Raw genomic sequence first — 18,529 nt, 5'->3', positions numbered from 1 at the left:
CATAGGAGGTGCAGACAACAAAGATGAACCATTTTGTACATATAGTACTATGTTATCAGTGATGGCAAACACTGATATATGGGCGGAAAGATGGGTGGACAGGCTGAACTATTAGGTATGTCTATGCAGGGGGGAGTGTGCCCATGACCACGTATAGGATTGGCAGACAATGTTTTTCTACAAGTGTATTGGTATGTTCTGTAAGAATTCCCAGGTATATAGGTAGATACATTCCTTGGAGAGAACAATCTTGGGAAAATAGAAGGGCTGTGTGTGCACAGGGATATAGTTCAGGGGGCAAGAGCATGGAGAGAAGGACACATAGAAGAGGTAACTATAGGGAGGAAGTGGAGGGGAACTGTTGCATTGTGGTAAATTGTAGTTATTGTCATGAGACAAAATGTATGTGAACTGCTGTGTGGAAAGTGAATTTGTTCTGTAAACTTTTACCCAAAATACAATAAAACAAAAAAAGAAGAAAAAAAAAGAAAGAAATCAAACAACAACAAAAAAAAAAAGAATTCCCAGTTATATAGTAGAACTGACAAGGAACAAGGTTGTAGTCACTTCTTGGCCACAGCCAGCTACCCACAGGGAGTGAGTAATTGAACCTGCGGGCTTGGGACCCTGGTCACAAGGGACATCAAGATCAATTGGCATAACATACTACACAAAATCATTGTTCCACATCCTACTTTGGTGATTAGCAACTGGGATCTTAAAAGCTTGCACGTGGCCATCTAGATACAATGATGGGTGTCTCCTTGTCCAGAGTAAAGAAAAATTAAGAAAACCAAAGACATATGGAAACAATTAGTACAAGGGACTGGTACACCATGTGATCCTCAGCCTGTATGACTCTGGTGCCGGCTACCAAAGTTAACCACTCAGTGGGGGATCTATGTAGGAAATCCTGGATAGAGTGGGAGAACAATGTGGAAGAAAACTCAAAATCATGGCAGGGTGGGGAAGGGGAGCGACAAGGTTTGCTGGTCTGATAGAGCCTGGTGGAACTCCTGAGACAATGGCCCCTAGCTGCCCTTCAGGTCTGGAATTGAACCCACTCTTGTGGCTTCCAGCCAAACAAAAGACAGGCATATGAGGTGAACATTTACATTAGGTAGATACACTCCTTGGAGACATCAATCAGGGGAGAATAGAAGGGCTGTGTGTACACAGGGAGACAGTTCAGGGGGCAGGAGTGCATGGAGGGAAGGACACAGGGAAGAGTGACTATGGGAAGGAAGTGGGAGAGCAGCTATTGCATTGTGGGAAATTGTAGTCAATGTCATAAGACAAAGTATATGTGAGCTGCTGTATGGAAAATGAATTTGCTCTATAAACTTTCACCCAAATCACAACAAAAATTTTTAAAAAGGGAGAGGGAGGGGCAGAAAGGCAGAAATAGTTTCAAATTAAGATTTTTTGGGTCTGCCAATAATGACACTGATCAAAAGAATAGAACAATAAATGCTGGTGAGGTGTGGGGAGATTGGAGCTTATAGCCAGTGCTGATGGGGCTGCAAAATGGTACAACCATTAAGGGAAATGGAATGGTGCTTCCTTAAAAAGCTGCAAATAGAAATATCATACAATCTAGCAACCTCACTCCTAGGTATATATCCTAGAGAAATAAGAGCTATGACACAAAAGATAAATGCATACCCATGTTGGAAAGCAACCTAAGTGCTCATCAATGGAAGAATGGACAAAAAATTGATGTACATAAATACAACACATACTATACAACATTAAAGAATAATGATGAGTCTGTGAAACATCTCACAACATGGATGAATCTGGAGGACTTCAGGCTGAGTGAAATATGTTAATCACAAATGGACAAATATTGTAAGAAACTACTATCATAAAAAGTCAAGAATAATAAGGCTAGGTGCAAAATTAGCCCTTCTCCCCCGATAAAAGTCAAGAATAGGCTTACACACAGAAAGAAATACTCTGATAATTATGAGAGATGGGAGGGGGATTGTGTAAGAATCACTGACTAGGGAGTACAGAAGTGTTCATTCTGGTGAAGTAAAATGTAATACACAATATGGGGAAAGTTAGCACAACATAACCAAGGCAAAGGAAAACAACGAGAAGTACACAAGACTAAAAGGCAACCCCAGTAAATGCTATAACATACACAGTCCTGCTAACCAGAAGGCTGGTGGTTCAAACCCATCAGTCACTCCTTGGAAGGGAGATTGAGCAATCTACTTCCGTAGTGATACCGCCTCAGAAACCAGTAACAAAAACCAGTAACTGCTATGAGTCATAATCAATTTGACAGCAGTGAGTTAGTGAGTTACAAAAATAGTAATGGCAAATAATAATTTGTGAGTAGAAACATAGGTAAATATGTAAGTTATATAGGTATGAGAGGTCATACAGGAGTATACCCATGTACAAATATAGGTATGGTTGTGGATATTTCTACATACATATTTTTAAATGTTGCATGTACTCTCATATATATAATAGAATATGTAAGGGGCATAGTTATAGAAGCTACTTAGACATTGGGACTGAATTTCTGGACTTGAAGGCTTACAACCATAATCTAAGGGGGCATCTGGGTCAATTGCCAAACACAGTTAATAAAGATAATATTCTACATCCTAGTCTGGTGAGGAGCACATGAGGTTTGAAGAGCTTGCAAGCAGCCATCTAAGAACTATTTGTCTTTTCCTGCCTGCAGAAAAGGAGAAGGAAGAAAACTAAAGACTCAAGGAAGCAATTAGTCCACAGATAATGGCCCACATGAACCACAGACTCTTCTAACCCAAGACCAGAACTAGTCGGTGCTCTGCAGCCTCTACTGACCACTCTGACCAGGACCACAATAGAAGCTCCCAGTTACAATGGATAAAAAATATAGAACAAAATTCAAATTAAAAAAAAAGAAGTGACCAGACTTACTGGTCTGAAAGAGGCTAGAGGAATCCCTGAGACTATTGCTCTGAGACAACTTCTAACATGAAACTGAAGGCACTTCCAGAGGCCATCTTTCAGCACAAATATTGACAAATGGCAGTGGCTAAGGAAATGGATTTTGTTCCAATATTGGCATCAGTAATTTGTAACTATGTAACAAGTGGAAGTTACTTACCATCTCTGTTTCTTGGTGTTCTCATAAATAAAATGGAGATAGTACTACCTCATTAGATGTTTTTAGAAACAAATAAGTCAATACATACAAAGCATTTAGAGTAGTGTTTGGTATGTAGTAACAATAAACATTTAATATGATTCAATAAAATCAGAAGGTCATACCACCATAATAATGTTAGTACTTGTCATGGATTGAATTGTGTCCCCTCCAAATATGTGTCAACTTGGCTAGGCCGTGTTTCTCAGTAGTTTGGCAGTTATATAATGATGTAATTTGGTTGTTATGTAATCACATAATCATCTCCCATAATGTGATCTTATGTGATTAGCCAATCAATGTTTAGGGCATTAGGGTGTGACACTACACCCTTATTCAGGTAACAGCCCTGATCTGATATAAAGGGAGTTTCCCTGAGATGTGGCCTGTATCACCTTTTATCTTAAAAGAGATAAAAGGAGAGAGAAGCAAGCAGAGAGAGGAACTTCTATTATAAAGAAAGAAGAGCTGGGAGTGGAGTGCATCCTTTGGACCTGGAATGCCTACACTGAGAAACTTCTAGACACAGGGGAAGATTAAGGCCAAGACACCTGAAAATCTACAAGGAATGCCAGGTACACAGATGCTGAAAGGAAACAAGGACCTTCCTCCTAAACTGTGAGCCAACACAGAAAGAAAACCTTTCCTGAATTGGACTTCTAGCCTCCTAAACTGTGAGAGAATAAATTTGTTTTTTAAAGCCATCCACTTGTGGTATTTCTGTTACAGCAGCGATAGATAACTAAGATAGTATTGTTGCTCACTGCTACTGTTATGGCCCAGGAACTATCCTGGGAACTGGAGATATGAAATGAAAGACATCTGCCATCTAGTGAACTTCTTCACATGATTATATCACCCCTCCACAAATTTACACAGAGTATCAAGTTCTTCCTACAGATATAGCAAAACTCATCCAAAGAAAAATTATTCACAACTCTTTTCTGGAGAAATGATTTTTTTTCTCTCAATCTAAGGAATATATGAAAGAGAACAGGACATGGGGAGCAGGGTAGAACCTAAAAGCAGTCTTCTCCCATCCTGGAGAGATGCCATTCCCTGACATAGAGAAGAGAATCAAGTGAAACAACTTCCCTAGTTTTATCCTTCAGAAAACTTCAAATAGATGGAGACATCTAAGTCAACCGGCAAAACAGTTGATAAAGATAATGTTCTAAATCCCAGACTGATGAATAGTGTCTGGGGTCTTAAAAGCTTCAAGTGGCCACCTAAGAAGCAACTACTGATCTCTTCCTGCCTGGAGCATAGGAGAATAAAGAAAAATGAAAACTCAAGGGAGCAATTAGTTCAAAAGGCTAATTGCCTACATGAACCACAGCCTCCTCTAACCTGAGACCAGAAGAACTAGTTGATGCCCGGCTGCCACTACTAACCACTCTGTCCATGACCACAATGGAAAGTCTCAGAATTCATAAAGAAAGCAGAGAACAAAACCCAAAGTCAAAATTAATAAAAAGGACCAGACTTACTGGTCTGAAAGAGACTGGAGAAACCCTTGAGCCTATTGCTCTGAGAAAACTTTCTACCTTGAAACTGAAGACACTTTCAGAGGCTACCTTCCAGCCAAATAATAGACAGGAATATAAAGCAATAAGTAACACCCATGAAGAAAGTTCTCCTTAGAAAAATCAACTACTCTAGAACAAAAGGAAAATCTTTGCCCAAAACAAAAGATGAGAAGACAAGGAGGGGTAGGAAAACTAGATGAATGGATATGGAAAATCTTGGGAAGGAACAGGGAGAGTGCTGACACATTGCAGGGACTACAACCAATGTCATGAACAATTTGTGAATGAACTATTGATGGGAAAACTAATTTGCTATGTAAATTTTTACCTAAAGCACAATAAAATTTTAAAAAGCAAAAGATAATTTCAAATAAAACCATAAAAATTTCATATGATACACAATCTATACCAAACAAAGGATGACTGAACTTCTAACTAGCCCCTGTCAGAGGAAGCAAGGACCTCAGGGTTAGGGAAGTCAATGTGCTGCCAATTCTGCAAGGAACAAACTGGCCTAATTAATTGAGAAGAGAATCCCATCCAAAAAAACTTCAAAAGGTGGATACATGGAGCCAAATCTAACAAGATGGTGTTAAACAAAATAATCTGCTTGGAAGACAAAGCTAAACAGAGAATTAGAAACTCAGGAGGATATGGGTTTATATGTAAAAGAGACGCAATAGTTCAATATAAATCATAGTGTGCTTTGATTGTTCAAACAGAAACAGTGACAGCAACAACAGGAACCAAACAAAGCCAATGAGGTCTATATTGCAAAGACAGAATTCTGAACACTAAACGTAAGTAGTGATATAAGGGTCCCAACCAAAAATCAAACCCATTGCCACCGAGTCAATTCCAACTCACAACAATGCTTATAAGGATAGAGGAGAATTGCTCCATAAGGTTTCCAAGGCTGTAAATCTTTACAGAAGCAAACTGCCTCCTCTTTCTCCCACAGTGCAACTGGTGAGTTTCAACCACTGACCTTTCAGTTAGCAGCTGAGCACTTTAACCACTGTACCACCAGAGGACCTTAAATGAGGGTCAGATGGCATCTATTCAATTGTGAATAATGAAATTGAATGGGCCCACTGACCGACTTCATAGCTGATATTTAATGAGCCTCCCCCAAGTGTCAAGCCCTACGCCAAGCACTGGGGATTAAAAGAACAGGTTATACAAAGTCATGGTCTCCAAGAAGCTTCCATTTGGTATGGTCAATAAAAAATGAAATAAGGTCAGTCATTTTACAGACTGATAAATACTATTAAAATAAATAAATAAAGGACGATAATTGACAGTGAATGACTACAATGGGGAAATAGGCGGGTGGTTCATAAAGACCAAAAGTCTCTTTTGAAAAAGTGACCTTGAGCCATTTGAAGATGCAAAAAAGTAAGCATTCCAACAATGGTAAACAAGTGAAAGCCCCTAGATAGAACAGGCTGGAGAGGCTGAAGGAGCAGACAGAAGGCTACTGTGTTTTAGATAGAATGGAGGAAGAAGAGGGCAAGAGAAGCTTAGGAGAGAAGGGTAGCTAGGGTCAGATCACAGAGCATCTTGTAATCCATGATACTGAGTTGATTTTATTAACTGTATAATCAGCAGTCTTTCAAGCTTTTGAAGCAAAGAGGTGAAATCATCTGATTTGCTTTTTTGAAAAATTTTGGACCGGTATTTGATAATAAATGTGGGGCCAGGTCAGCATAAAGGTGGAGAGAAAGAGACAAGTTTGGAGGTCTTGAGGAAAGTGAAGGTGAGCAGAGCGCAGATGATGGTGGTGTGGCTGAGGTTGAAGGGGATATGAAGGTAAATGAGCTCAAAGGAGGAGACTACAGTAGTGAGCATGTCACACAGGGAGTAGTTGAAAGAAGTTAGAAATATTAGCTGGCAAAGGGGAAGGCTACAGGGACACCTATGACAGCAGTCTCCAAATACTTATGTAGCTCAGTTCTAGAGTGAGGGAGTTCTGTGCCAGGCTTCAATGGAAAGTAAACAGCGTTTATATCAAGTATGAAAGACTCTGTCCCTCATGGATGCAACCTTTGTTCCACTATATATTGACTATATGACTTTGGGAATGGAATGTATGTGTTTGAAAGGGATGCTGTGATGATTAAATAAATTAATGTAATAAATATATATATACGTATGTATGTATGTGTATATGTATATGTATATATATATATTTACAACAACAAAACCAAAACAAAAAGGCACCCAGTGCCTGATCCTGATAAGCACTTAGTAAATGATAGCTATGTTTGTTACAACTATTATTATTAGGACTATTATTATTATTATTAAGCAGAAGCTGTTCTTAAGTTTAACCATTTTTGCTTTAGAAAATATCTTGAGAGTTTGTTAAAACAGCTTCTCTCTAGAAAAATGTGCAGAACATACATATATACATATGAAACATCACATACAATTTTAAGAACTCAATAGAATTTCTTGAAAGTTCCTCAATAAATCCCATAGTTCAGGAGATAATAGATCTCAAGTTAAGAACCTCTGCTCTAAGAAAAGGGCATCAAGTAGTCTATCTTGGTTCAGACATAAGCTTGCTGATTAGAACAGAGGATGAAGCATAGAAGGTCTTTGGACTTTCTCTTCTCTCTAAAGACTAGTACAGCAGCCTGGGCAAAGACACTCATCACACACACATACAAACACACACACACACACTAACACCATCAGCAGCAGAAGAAGCAGCAAGAAAAGAAATCCTCAAAGAACAGCAGTACCAAGCCATGAGTCAGAGCCATGAACAAAGGACATCAAAGAAGGATACTGCATAATTATTAGGACAGTGTTTGGTATGACATGTGAGATGCCCTTGGGTCTTCCCTGAGCTAGGTGAGAAGAAGCTGCATTTCTGTGAATGGGAAGTAAACCAGAGAAATAATATTTGTTATTGTTAGCATTGTTTGGAAAGTCTGTGTATTAGACATCTTGTTTGTTATAGAATGCAAATGCAGAGGCAGTATACAAAACTAGAACCATTTACGCACTTGTGTATTTTATACCTCTACCCTCATCATCACTAGGTTGAATGTTGTTGTTGTTAGGTGACGTCGAGTCCTCTCCAACTCATAGTGCCCTTATGTACAACAGAATGAAACACTGCTCAGCCTGTGCTTGCCTCATAATGACCGCTATACCTGAGCCCATCATTGCAGCAACTGTGTCAATCCATTTCTTTGAAGGCCTTCCTCTTTTTCATTGACCCTCCACTTTACCAAGCATGATATCCTTCTCCAGAGAACAGTAAGTGGGAGAGCCCCCCGGCAGGAAGGTAACGGAAATTAACATCTGTCAGTTTGTCATACTGTGGTGGCTTGCGTGTTTCTGGGAGGCTGAAGTCTGTACCATTGGTGTTTCAAATGCCCATAGGGTTGCCCCTGGTAGATGGGTTTCAGCAGAGCTTCCAGACTGAGACAGACTCGGAAGAAGGAAGAAGCCATCTACTTCTCAAAGAAGTGGCCAATGAAAACCTTATGAATAGCAGAGAAACAGTCTGATATATTACTGAAAACTTTATGAATAGCCAAGAAACATCCAATACAGTGTCAGAAGATGAGTCCCTCAGGTCAGAAGGCACTCAAGATACAACTGGGAAAGAGATACCTCATCAGAGTAGAGCTGATTTTAATGGTATGGATAAAGTAGAGCTTTCAGGACCTCCATTTGCTAATGTAGCATGACTCAACATGAGAAGAAACAGCTGCAAATATCCATTAATAAATGGAACATGGAATGTACGAAGTATGAATCCACAAAAATTGGAAGCTGTTAAAAATGAAATGGAACACATGAAGATTGTTATTGTAGGCATTAGTGAGCTAAAATTGACTGATTTTCGCCATTTTGAATCAGACAACCATAGGATCTACTATGCCGGGAATGACAAATTGAAGAGGAATAGCATGGCATTCATCATCATAAATAATATTTCAAGATCTATCTTGAAGTACAATGCTGTCAGTGAAAGGATAATATCCATATGTCTACAAGGAAGGCCAGTTAATAGTACTATTATTTAAATTAATGCACCAGGAGCTGATTGTGGAACAAACCATCATCTGCTAATAGGTGAGTTCAAGTTGAAGTAGAAGACAATTAAAAGAAAGCCAAAATATGACCTTGATTAGATCCCTCCTGAATTTAGAGATCATCTAAAGCATATATTTGATGCACTGAACACCAATGACCAAAAACCAGAATTGTGGGATGACATCAAGAACATAATCCATGAAGAAAGCAAAAGATCATTAAAAAAGACAGGAAAGGAGGAAAAGACCAAAATGGATGTCAGAAGAGACTCTGAATTTTGCCCTTGAATGAAGAGTGGCTAATGCAAATGGAATAAAAGACAAGATACAAGAGCTGAACAGAAGATTTCAAAAGGCAGCTCAAGAAGACAAAGTCAATTATTATAATGAAATATGCAAAGACATGGAGTTGGAAAGCCAAAAAAGAACACACTTGGCATTTCTCAAGCTGAAAGAAATGCCAGACTTCATTGCACCTACTTTACTCGTGTCAGAAGGGATCATTCTTGCTTCCAAGGAGCACCCAGGGGCAGGCCAGGTGAGCAAGCCAGGGCACAGAAAGCAATGTGGGTATTGGAGTGCCTGGGGGGAGACCAGGAAGTGAGAGGAGCAGTTTGGAACAGCACTTGATGGCACATAACAACAACAACAAGGGAGACAAACTTGTCTGTCAGTTTGTCATACCATGGTGGCTTATGTGTTGCTGTGAGGCTGGAGGCTATGCCGTTGATGTTTCAAATGCCAGCAGGGTTACCCATGATGGACAGGTTTCAGCAGAGCTTCCACACTAACACAGACTCAGAAGAAGGAAGAGGCCATCCACTTCTCAAAGAATTGGCCGGTGAAAATCTTATGAATAGCAGTGAAACACTGTCTGATATATTACTGGAGATAGACTGAATGACACATTTCAATCAACCCAGGATCCAAAGGACCTAACAAATGCCTATTACAGAATATATGATCAATAAATATGTATTTGTTAAAAGAAAATAAGCATAAAAATGCTTTGCGGATCAAAGCAGAAAGTCAGATTATGACTCAACAATGAATTTATAAAAATTAAAGCTATAGGGAAAGAGAACATCTTGCCCCAGGAGAGGCCAAACATTTAAACAGAGATTTGGCAGAGATAATAAAAAGGAAATATAAGCTTTGAATACAGTGTTTTGAATTAACCAGTGTATTTGTATGTGTGCATCAGTGCTTGCCATAAATCACTTTTCCCAAAGAAAATCCTACATTGAAGTCCACAAATTGCTTAGATAATAGCAGAGTTGTTCTTATTGCAGTGGAGATGATACCCTTCTCTTCCCACTTGTTTGCCCTGAAGTGTTCACCAGATTCCTTGGCTCCTTAAGAAAAAGTTTAAAAATACTGGATTTGGTGATTTCTAAGGACTCTGCTAGATAATGAATTTGGAACAACACTGACACGGACATGAGGTTACCTCAAATGACTTTATCTCTGACTCATACTTCCTAGACATCAAATTATGGAGGTATGAAATGCTTTAAAAGCCACCAAATATCAATTTTGGAAAAATATAAAACCTGGATTTGGACTCAGCATGCACCCATCTCATGCTCCTAGCCCACTTCTCAATCTACCTCTAGCATACCTCTTCATAGACTTGGGAGACAGTTCTTTTTCTACTTCCTTCACAGGCATGCTGTAGGAGTCCACATTGTATTCACTGTCGTCATCATACTCATGGTCTAGCAGCGTTCTTGCCCATGTGCCCATGTCATAAGGAGGGAGCATTCCTCCAAACTCAGAGGGTAGGATCTCGGGATGAATTAGTTGATGTAGGCTATTCAGGTTGTTACCGTGCAAAAATATCTAGAAATGCAAATATAGTGGTGGGAGGAAACACAGAGAAAAGAATAAATATTATTTAGAGGGTGGAAGAGAAGAATGAGGATATGAGCAAATACAAGATTTTTTCCATATCTGTTAAAATATTTATGCTTTCATCTACTCTGTGATACATGCAGGAGCTGGAACCAGAAATTTAGTTTTCTACTTCATGATCAGGGATACAAGCAGAATAAGAAGTACATGTTCATCTGTGCATTATTCTGGTATTAGTTGTGCAAACTTGATTATGTGCATAATAAATGTTGTTAAAACAGATCTTTCTCTTAAGGGACTCATCACTTACAGAGCTTATTCAAGTTATTAATCCTCAAAGTTGTCAGCAATATGGCTTTCTCTTTGTCATAATAAAAATAAGAATGCTATAACCACTCAATTACTATTTTGTAATTCACAGTGTGTGATGTAAATAAAAGAAGAAGATTAGCATCATCGTCATGAAAGATTGAGTGAAGGTTCGTGTCCCGAAGGATTTACATTCTGTAATGTTGCCAGAATCTCCTCTACTGGAGATTTCCATGTTTATTGTTCAATTGGAAAATGGGACAGGAGATTAAAAATGTAAAACTCTATTGGTATCATCACATACATAGAGGTTTTTTTTTTCTTTACTATTGCAAAAATATAGACAACACACTTGCCAATTCACCATTTTCATATAAACAATCTAGTGAAATGAACTACATCAATCATGTTTTGCCACCCTCACCAACATCCTTTGCCAAATTTTCTATCCCCATAAATAAAAACTCAATGCTTCCTAAACAATAATTTCATCCATACATCCGCCCTCCCGCCCCAGGTAACCACTATTAATCTCTGATTTCAGTATACTTACCTATTCTAGGTACTTCATATTACTGAGATCATACAATATTTGTCCTTTGGTGATTGACTTATTTCATTCAGTATAATGCTTTCAAAGTTCATCCATGTTGTGGCATGTATCAGGACCTCATTTCTCTCTGTGGCAGAGCAAGTTCCATTGTATGGATACATCACTTTTTATCTGTTCATCTGTTGACAGATATTTGGGTTGTTTCCACCTTTTGCTTATTGTGAATGGTGCTGCAATGAACATTGGTATATGTGTGTTTGTTTGTGTCACTGTTTTCCAGTCTCTTGGAAATACACCTGAGAGTGGAATTGCTGAGTCATATGGTAGCTGTAGAGCTTTTTTCTTTTTTTTTTTTTAATAGTGGAGAATTATTCAAGCCACATGCTTGAGATCTCTTTCTCCATAAATTTCTTCTTCTTTCCTGATGTCTCATTCAATCTCAAAACTGCAGATCAACCTTCTCTGATAAGACATTGTCTCAAATAAATTTACAAAATATTAATTTAAGGAATATACTCTATGAGTGAGTTAAAAATAATATCATACTTTAGGTTCAAGGATTTGTAATTTACAGTGTGAAGTGCATTACAGTGATGTAAGTAAAAGAAGTAGATTGAACAGGCAAATACATTCATCTGTGCTTTTCATAACTTTAGAGACCACACAAGTAAATGTATAAAAAAGATTAATCTACAACACCAAATAAAATGAGAGGAATGGGAGTTACCAATCAAAAATTAATTTCAACAATTTCTAGAACAGTCAAAGCAGATGAAAGCAGTTTAATGGCCAAAATAAGCAGAGAAAATGGCTGCCTGTAACACAAGGTGGGAAGAAGTCAGTCTGACCCACAGAACCTCAGGGGTTCTAAGCTCAGAATGGGCAAATAGCATAGGGCCCAAAGGAGCAGTAGGGCTGAAAAGTGGGAGGTGAATTCAAGGCCTATGTACTTCATAACAGCACAGTTGACACCACTATCAACCTTTCTACCCTTGTTTGCAGAACACAACAGCCAGCATTTAAATCCAAGAAATAAACACATGCACACACACACACACATACACACACATCCCAGGTCTCTTCCCAAAAGCGATGAGAAGAATTACCTCTGGAAAGTTAATTTTGGCACCTAAAACCCTTGTCTTATTAGATATATAGCCTTTATTTTCCATATGTGTTTCTTCATGTCAGAAACTCCTTCAAGTCACAGCGATTTTATGGTAATAAACCCTGAAAGAAGGGGATGTAATCCTAGCGCACCACATCCCCTCTCTCCTGTAACACTCTACTACTCCTTCCTCCGCACTGCTTTCAGCTTATGGCTTGCTTCCTCTTTTGTGGACAAAATAGAGCAGCCAGATGAGATCCACCCACCAGCATCTGTGTTCATCTGCTTTGCCTTTGCTTCTAGTACAACGGAAAAATAAACCTGACAAAGGAAAACCTCTCTACCTGTGCGATAGAATCTGTCCTCTCTCCCTTTTTTATTTATAATTCTCAAGCAATCCTATCTTCCCTCTTTCATCAACTACTTTCCCCTCTCTGCTGGATCTTCCACATCAGAGAGAACAAACGCCCCGACACCACTTCCTACCCGATACACACATAGAAAACTTCTTTTGGACCTACTTTCATCTTCAGTTACCATCCTATTTCTCTCCACTTCTTTAAAGCAAAACTCATCAAAGAAGTTGTCTAAGGTTACTGTTCAAATATATATTTTCCAGTTCTAAATCCAGTCCAAACAAGCTTTGCCCTCATCTCTGGACCAAAACAGCTGTTATCTAAATCCTTCTCTTGCTAAATGCAGCGTTCAATTCTCAGTTCTCATTTTTCTTGAACTCTCAGCAGCATGGGAAAGAGTAGATAACTCTCTTCATAGAAACATTTTCTATAATTGACTTCCATGATATTTTCAGCTCTTGGTGCCTTCCTACCTCACTAGAGGCTTCTTTTCAGTTTCTTGTTGATTATTTTGCATCACCCAACAGCTTAACTTTATGGGGCTTCAGATCTCAGTTCTTGCATTTATTCCCTTCTTTTGCCATACTCCCTCCTCAGTAATTTCATTCAATTTCAGGGATTCAGATACTGCCTATACACTGGCAAATTTATAACTTGAATTTAGAACTCTTATTTGAATTCTATATTAATATTTCCACACTCTCTTTGACATTGCCCCTTAAATATTGAATGGGTATCTCAAACTTAACATATGCAACATTGAACCCACAATCTTCCTCCTAAAGCATGCTTCTCCCTAGCTCCAGCATTAGTTAATGATTTCACTATCCTTCCAGTCTATAAGGCCGAAAGTCTTGCAGTCAGCCTTAACTCTTCTCAGGCTCTAACAAGTCAGCAAATTAGATGTATTGCATAAGGCAACAAGGATGTATTTTAATTAACCAACTGTTGAATTTTTGCTTTTTTACTGTTTTTGATTGGACTAGTTTTGTGTAGTGGCATCTTTATTAAAATTTTACAATTGTGTTCTCTTTATATTTTTTTTTTTCTTTTCCACAGTTTCTTGGAAAAATCCCTGTCCTCTTGGCCCCCTTTGCCTCAGAATACATTGATCCTAAGAATTAGTCTGAATCATTTTTCCATTTCCGACATTTATTTTCCTACACTATCCCATTAAAGAGCTTGTGCTAGTCTGCTATATGAAGGCAGAGGTGGAAATTTGTACAGTTAATAGGGAAATCTGCTCCCTGGCAACCCCTTGGAGAGAGGCAAGACCACAGCTATCAAGCAGTGGGAGAATACACTATGTGTTTAGGTTCCAAGTTCAGAAAAGATGTCCTTTTTTCACAGACAGCTTCGAGCAGAAGGAGACCTTATTTCAAGAAACTATTACTGGCTGGAAAAATGAGATCAGAAGTCATCACTGATAGACTGGAAGTTTAGTGCGGCATGAAAGTTTTAAGATATTGGAGAAGGGATGTCTATAATACCAAAGGAAGAATTTCCCACCAACCCTGTGTTTTAGAGACTCAAAGTGAAATTTAATCCTTTTTGAGATACATGCATATATATATATATATATATATATATATAAAATTGTGATTTGGGTGAGAGTTTACAGAGCAAAATTGGTTTTCCATTCAACAACTCACACACATTTTGTTTTGTGACAATCATTGCAATCCTCACAATGTAACATCCTTTTTCCCACTTCCCCCCAGTGTTTACATTTACATTCCACCTTCCTTCCTCTCCCTCCTGGCTTCTTAGCTTTATCCCAGGGCAAATGTTGCCCTTTTGATCTCATGTGGTTGATTGCTCTAATGAGCGTAGCATACCTTCCTGGTATTATTATTCACCTTATATGCCTGTCTATCATTTGGATGAAAGTTGAACCACGTAAATGAGTTCAGTTTCCAGCCTGAAGGGTGTCTGAGGGTCATAGTCTCAGGGGTTCTACCATTTTTCATCAATCAGTAAGCCTGGTCTTTTTTGAGCTTCTGAATTTTGTTACACATTTTTCTCCCACTCTAACTGGGACCTCCTACTGTTGTCCTTTTCAAAGTGGTCAGCAGCCATAGCTGGGCATGATCTAGTTGTTCTGGTCTCAAAGTTGTGAAGGTTGGGGTTCATGTGGTTTATTCATCCTTTGGATTGTTTCTACAGATCTTTGATTTTCTTCACTCTCAGTTGCTCCAGATGGGGAGCGATTAATAGTTGCACTTTAGATGGCCGCTCATAAGCTTTTAAGACCTCAGTCACTACTCACCAAAGTAGAATATAGAACATTGTCTTTGTGCACTAAGTTATGCCGGTTGATCTTAGTATCCCCAAGACTATGATCCTAAGCCCCTATGCCTAGCAACTTATTCTCTCTACATGTTGGGTTATGGCTAAGATGTTTTCATAACTTTGGCCTCTGTATGTTCTACTATATTCATGGATATATTTGCAGCACATATAAATACATAGGCAGAGACATCCTATGTCAAACCTATATATATTCATGAGTTCACCTTTGGACCCCTGTTAAACTTGAATATCTATCCATGTATACACTTGTTGTGGTTGTTGTTGTTATGTGCCGTCAAATTGGACCCAATGCATAGCAACCCCTACTTGACTTTCCGTGGTGGTATCACTACAGAAGTAGATTGCCCAACCTTCCTTCTGAGGTGTGGCTGGTGGGTTTGAACCTCTAGCCTTCTGGTTAGCAGTCAAGTGCCTCAGGCACTTAGCCACCAGAGCTCCTGTATACACTTGTAGATTGTTGTTATTACTGTTATTGCAAGATTTTTAGTGTGACCGTGTTTACCTTTCTTGCCTTTAACTCCTGCGCTCCTCCCTGTAACTTCCACTAGCTTGATAACTTTGTGATGACCTCCCCTTATTGTATATTGCCTTTTCCTTCAGTCAAGTTAATATGTGTCTACCTTCTAAAGGGTGATTGTCCCTTCCTTCCCCTACTACCCCCAGTAACCTTCAAAGAATGATTCTTTCTGTGTATAAACTTTTTCTTGACTTTTTACAGTAGTGGTCTCATGTGATATTTGTTCTTTACATGACTGGTTAATATGACTCACCATAATGTCCTCTAGGTTCATCCATGTCATGATGTGATTCATCATTATTCTTTAACTTTGCATAGTATTCCATTGTGTCTATGTACCATCATTTGTTTATCCATTCATCCATTGGTGGGAACTTCAGTTGTTTCCATCTATTTGCTATTATGAGTGATGCTGCGGCGAACATTGATGTGCATATATCTGTCCGTGTCATGTCTGTTGTTTCTCTAGGATGTATATCTAGTAATGGTATTGCTGCATCATATGGTATTTCTATTTCCAACTTCTTGAGGAAGCACCATACTGCTTTCCAGAGTGGCTGCAACATGTTACAGTCCCACCAGCAGTGTATGAGTGCACCAGTCTCTCCACACCCTCACTAGCATTTGGTGCTTTCTGTTTTTCTGAACTTTGTTATTAATGCTGGGATAAGATGATATCTCATTGTTGGCTTTTATTTCCATCTCTCTAATGGCTAATGATTATGAGCATTTCTTCATGTGTTTGTTAACTGCCTGAATGTCTTCTTTGGTGAAGTGTCTATTCATGTCTTTTGCCAACTTTTTAATTGGATTGTTTGTTGTTGTGTTGTTGAGGTGTTGGACATTTTCTATACATTTTAGAAATTAGTCTCTTGCCTGTTATGTCATTGCTAAAAATTTTTTCCCAGTCTTTAAGTTCTCTTTTCACTCTTCTGGCAAAGTCTTCTAAGAGCATAAATGTTTAATTTTTAGGAGGTCTCACTCATCTAGTTCATCTCTTGCTGTTTGTGCATTTTTAGTTATATTTGATATTATATTTATGCCATGTATTAGGAGCCTAAAGTTTGCCACTATTTTTTCTTTGATGATTTTTATGGTTTTAGATTTTATATTCATGTCTTTGATCTATCTTAAGTTACTTTTCATATATAGTATAAGATATAGATCCTGTTTCATTTTACCACAAATGGGTATCTAGTTTTGTCAGCACCATTCATTAAAGAGACTATCTATTCACTCATTTAATGGGTTTGGGCCCTTTGTCAAAGATCAGCTGTCCATAGGTGGATAGATTTACTTCTGTTCTCCATTCTGTTCCATTGGTTTATGTGTCTGTCATTGTACCAAAATCAGGATGCTTTAACTACAGTGGCTATATAGTAGATTTTGAGATTAAGGAGTGTGAGCCCTCCTAGTTTGTTCTTCTTCTTTAGTAGTGCTTTTCTTATCTGGAGTTTCTTTCCCTTCCATATAGAGTTAGTGAACAGATCTTCCATTTCTTTAAGGAATGATGATGGTCTCTGTGTCTGGATTGCATTATATAGGCAGATGGCTTTGGGTAGTATTGTCCTTTTTACAATGTTCAGATTTTATTTAATTTAAGAAAATAAAGAGCCTGATATTTTTTGTTCACCTGAATTTGTGGAGAAAGATTTACAACTGGTCTTAGGATTTCTCTTTACCCTTTTTTCAGACTGCAGATTTCTAACATCTGAAGCATAAGTTATTTGAGTAATATTGTGGTATCGACTCACTCAGAATAATAGTAAAGAAGCATGATAGAAAAAGATGAAATATAATAGTTTTGCATTGTGTGTTGACTATGTAAATGGAAATTAAATACTTTTCTTTTTTAACCTATAATTATATTTTCATATGAAAACTTCCAGGTCATATAATTTTAATTCCAAACAAAAAAAAAGAAACAAACAGACTCACTGCCATTGAGTCGATTCCAACTCATAGCAATCCCCTTTGGGTTTCTGAGGTGGTAAATCTTTACAGAAGTAGATGCCCAGTCTTCCTTCTGTGGAATGACTGGTGGGTTTGAACCACCACCAACCTCTGCTTAGCAGTCCAATGCCTTAGGCACTATACCACCAGAGCTCCTTTAATTTTAATTGGAACAGGGAAATTCAGATACCTCTCTTCCATCGGGAATAATACTAGCCATGTATTCTTCTAGGCATTGTCAAAATTATGAAATTGATCCAAAGAATTGCCAAACTTAGTGCACTTCTTGTTTTCTAGACATAATTTTTATCACTGATTTTTTTCAATAAATCATTTTTTTAAGTTGTCATTAAGTCACTTCTGACTTATGTAGACCCTATGTATGTTGACCCCTTGTATGTCAGAGTACAACTGTGATCCATAGAGTTTTCAATGGCTGGTGTTTCATAAGTAGATCATCAGGCCTTTCTTCCAAGGTGTCTCTAGGTGGACTCGAACAGCCAACCTTTTGGTATGAAATTGAGCGTGTTAACAATTTGCACCTCCTAGGGACGGCCAACAGTACACAATCATGTCCAAATAACATCACATAATGTCACTCCTGTACACAGAGCCCTTCAAGGGCTTCCCATCTAACTCTGATGAAATCCTAGATCTTTGCCATAGTGTACAAACCTTCTATGATCTATCTCACAATATTGCCTCCACATCCTGTCCCTTGTCACCCTTCTCCATAGCCTCACTTTGCTGCACCTACACTGGCTTCCTTGCTGTTGATCAAAATATACAAGATGTTCTTCTGCCTAAGGACCCTTGGTACTCCTT

The 18,529-nt window shown here is 38.4% G+C and overlaps 1 protein-coding gene across 1 annotated transcript in view; it reads right to left on the bottom strand.

Annotated features, from left to right (window-relative positions):
- Positions 1 to 18,529, bottom strand: part of CLVS2 (clavesin 2) — a 132,878-nt gene that overhangs the window by 2,396 nt on the left and 111,953 nt on the right. The window contains exon 4 of the mRNA XM_007955495.2: positions 10,363 to 10,583. Within this exon, the coding sequence (XP_007953686.1) occupies positions 10,363 to 10,583 (221 nt within the window). The remainder of the gene's footprint in view (positions 1 to 10,362; positions 10,584 to 18,529) is intronic.

This window comes from Orycteropus afer, unplaced genomic scaffold (genome assembly GCF_000298275.1).
Source record: "Orycteropus afer afer isolate SDZICR_OR568_19922 unplaced genomic scaffold, OryAfe1.0 scaffold00506, whole genome shotgun sequence".
NCBI lineage: Eukaryota > Metazoa > Chordata > Mammalia > Tubulidentata > Orycteropodidae > Orycteropus > Orycteropus afer.
This window is presented reverse-complemented; position numbering and strand designations above follow the sequence as displayed.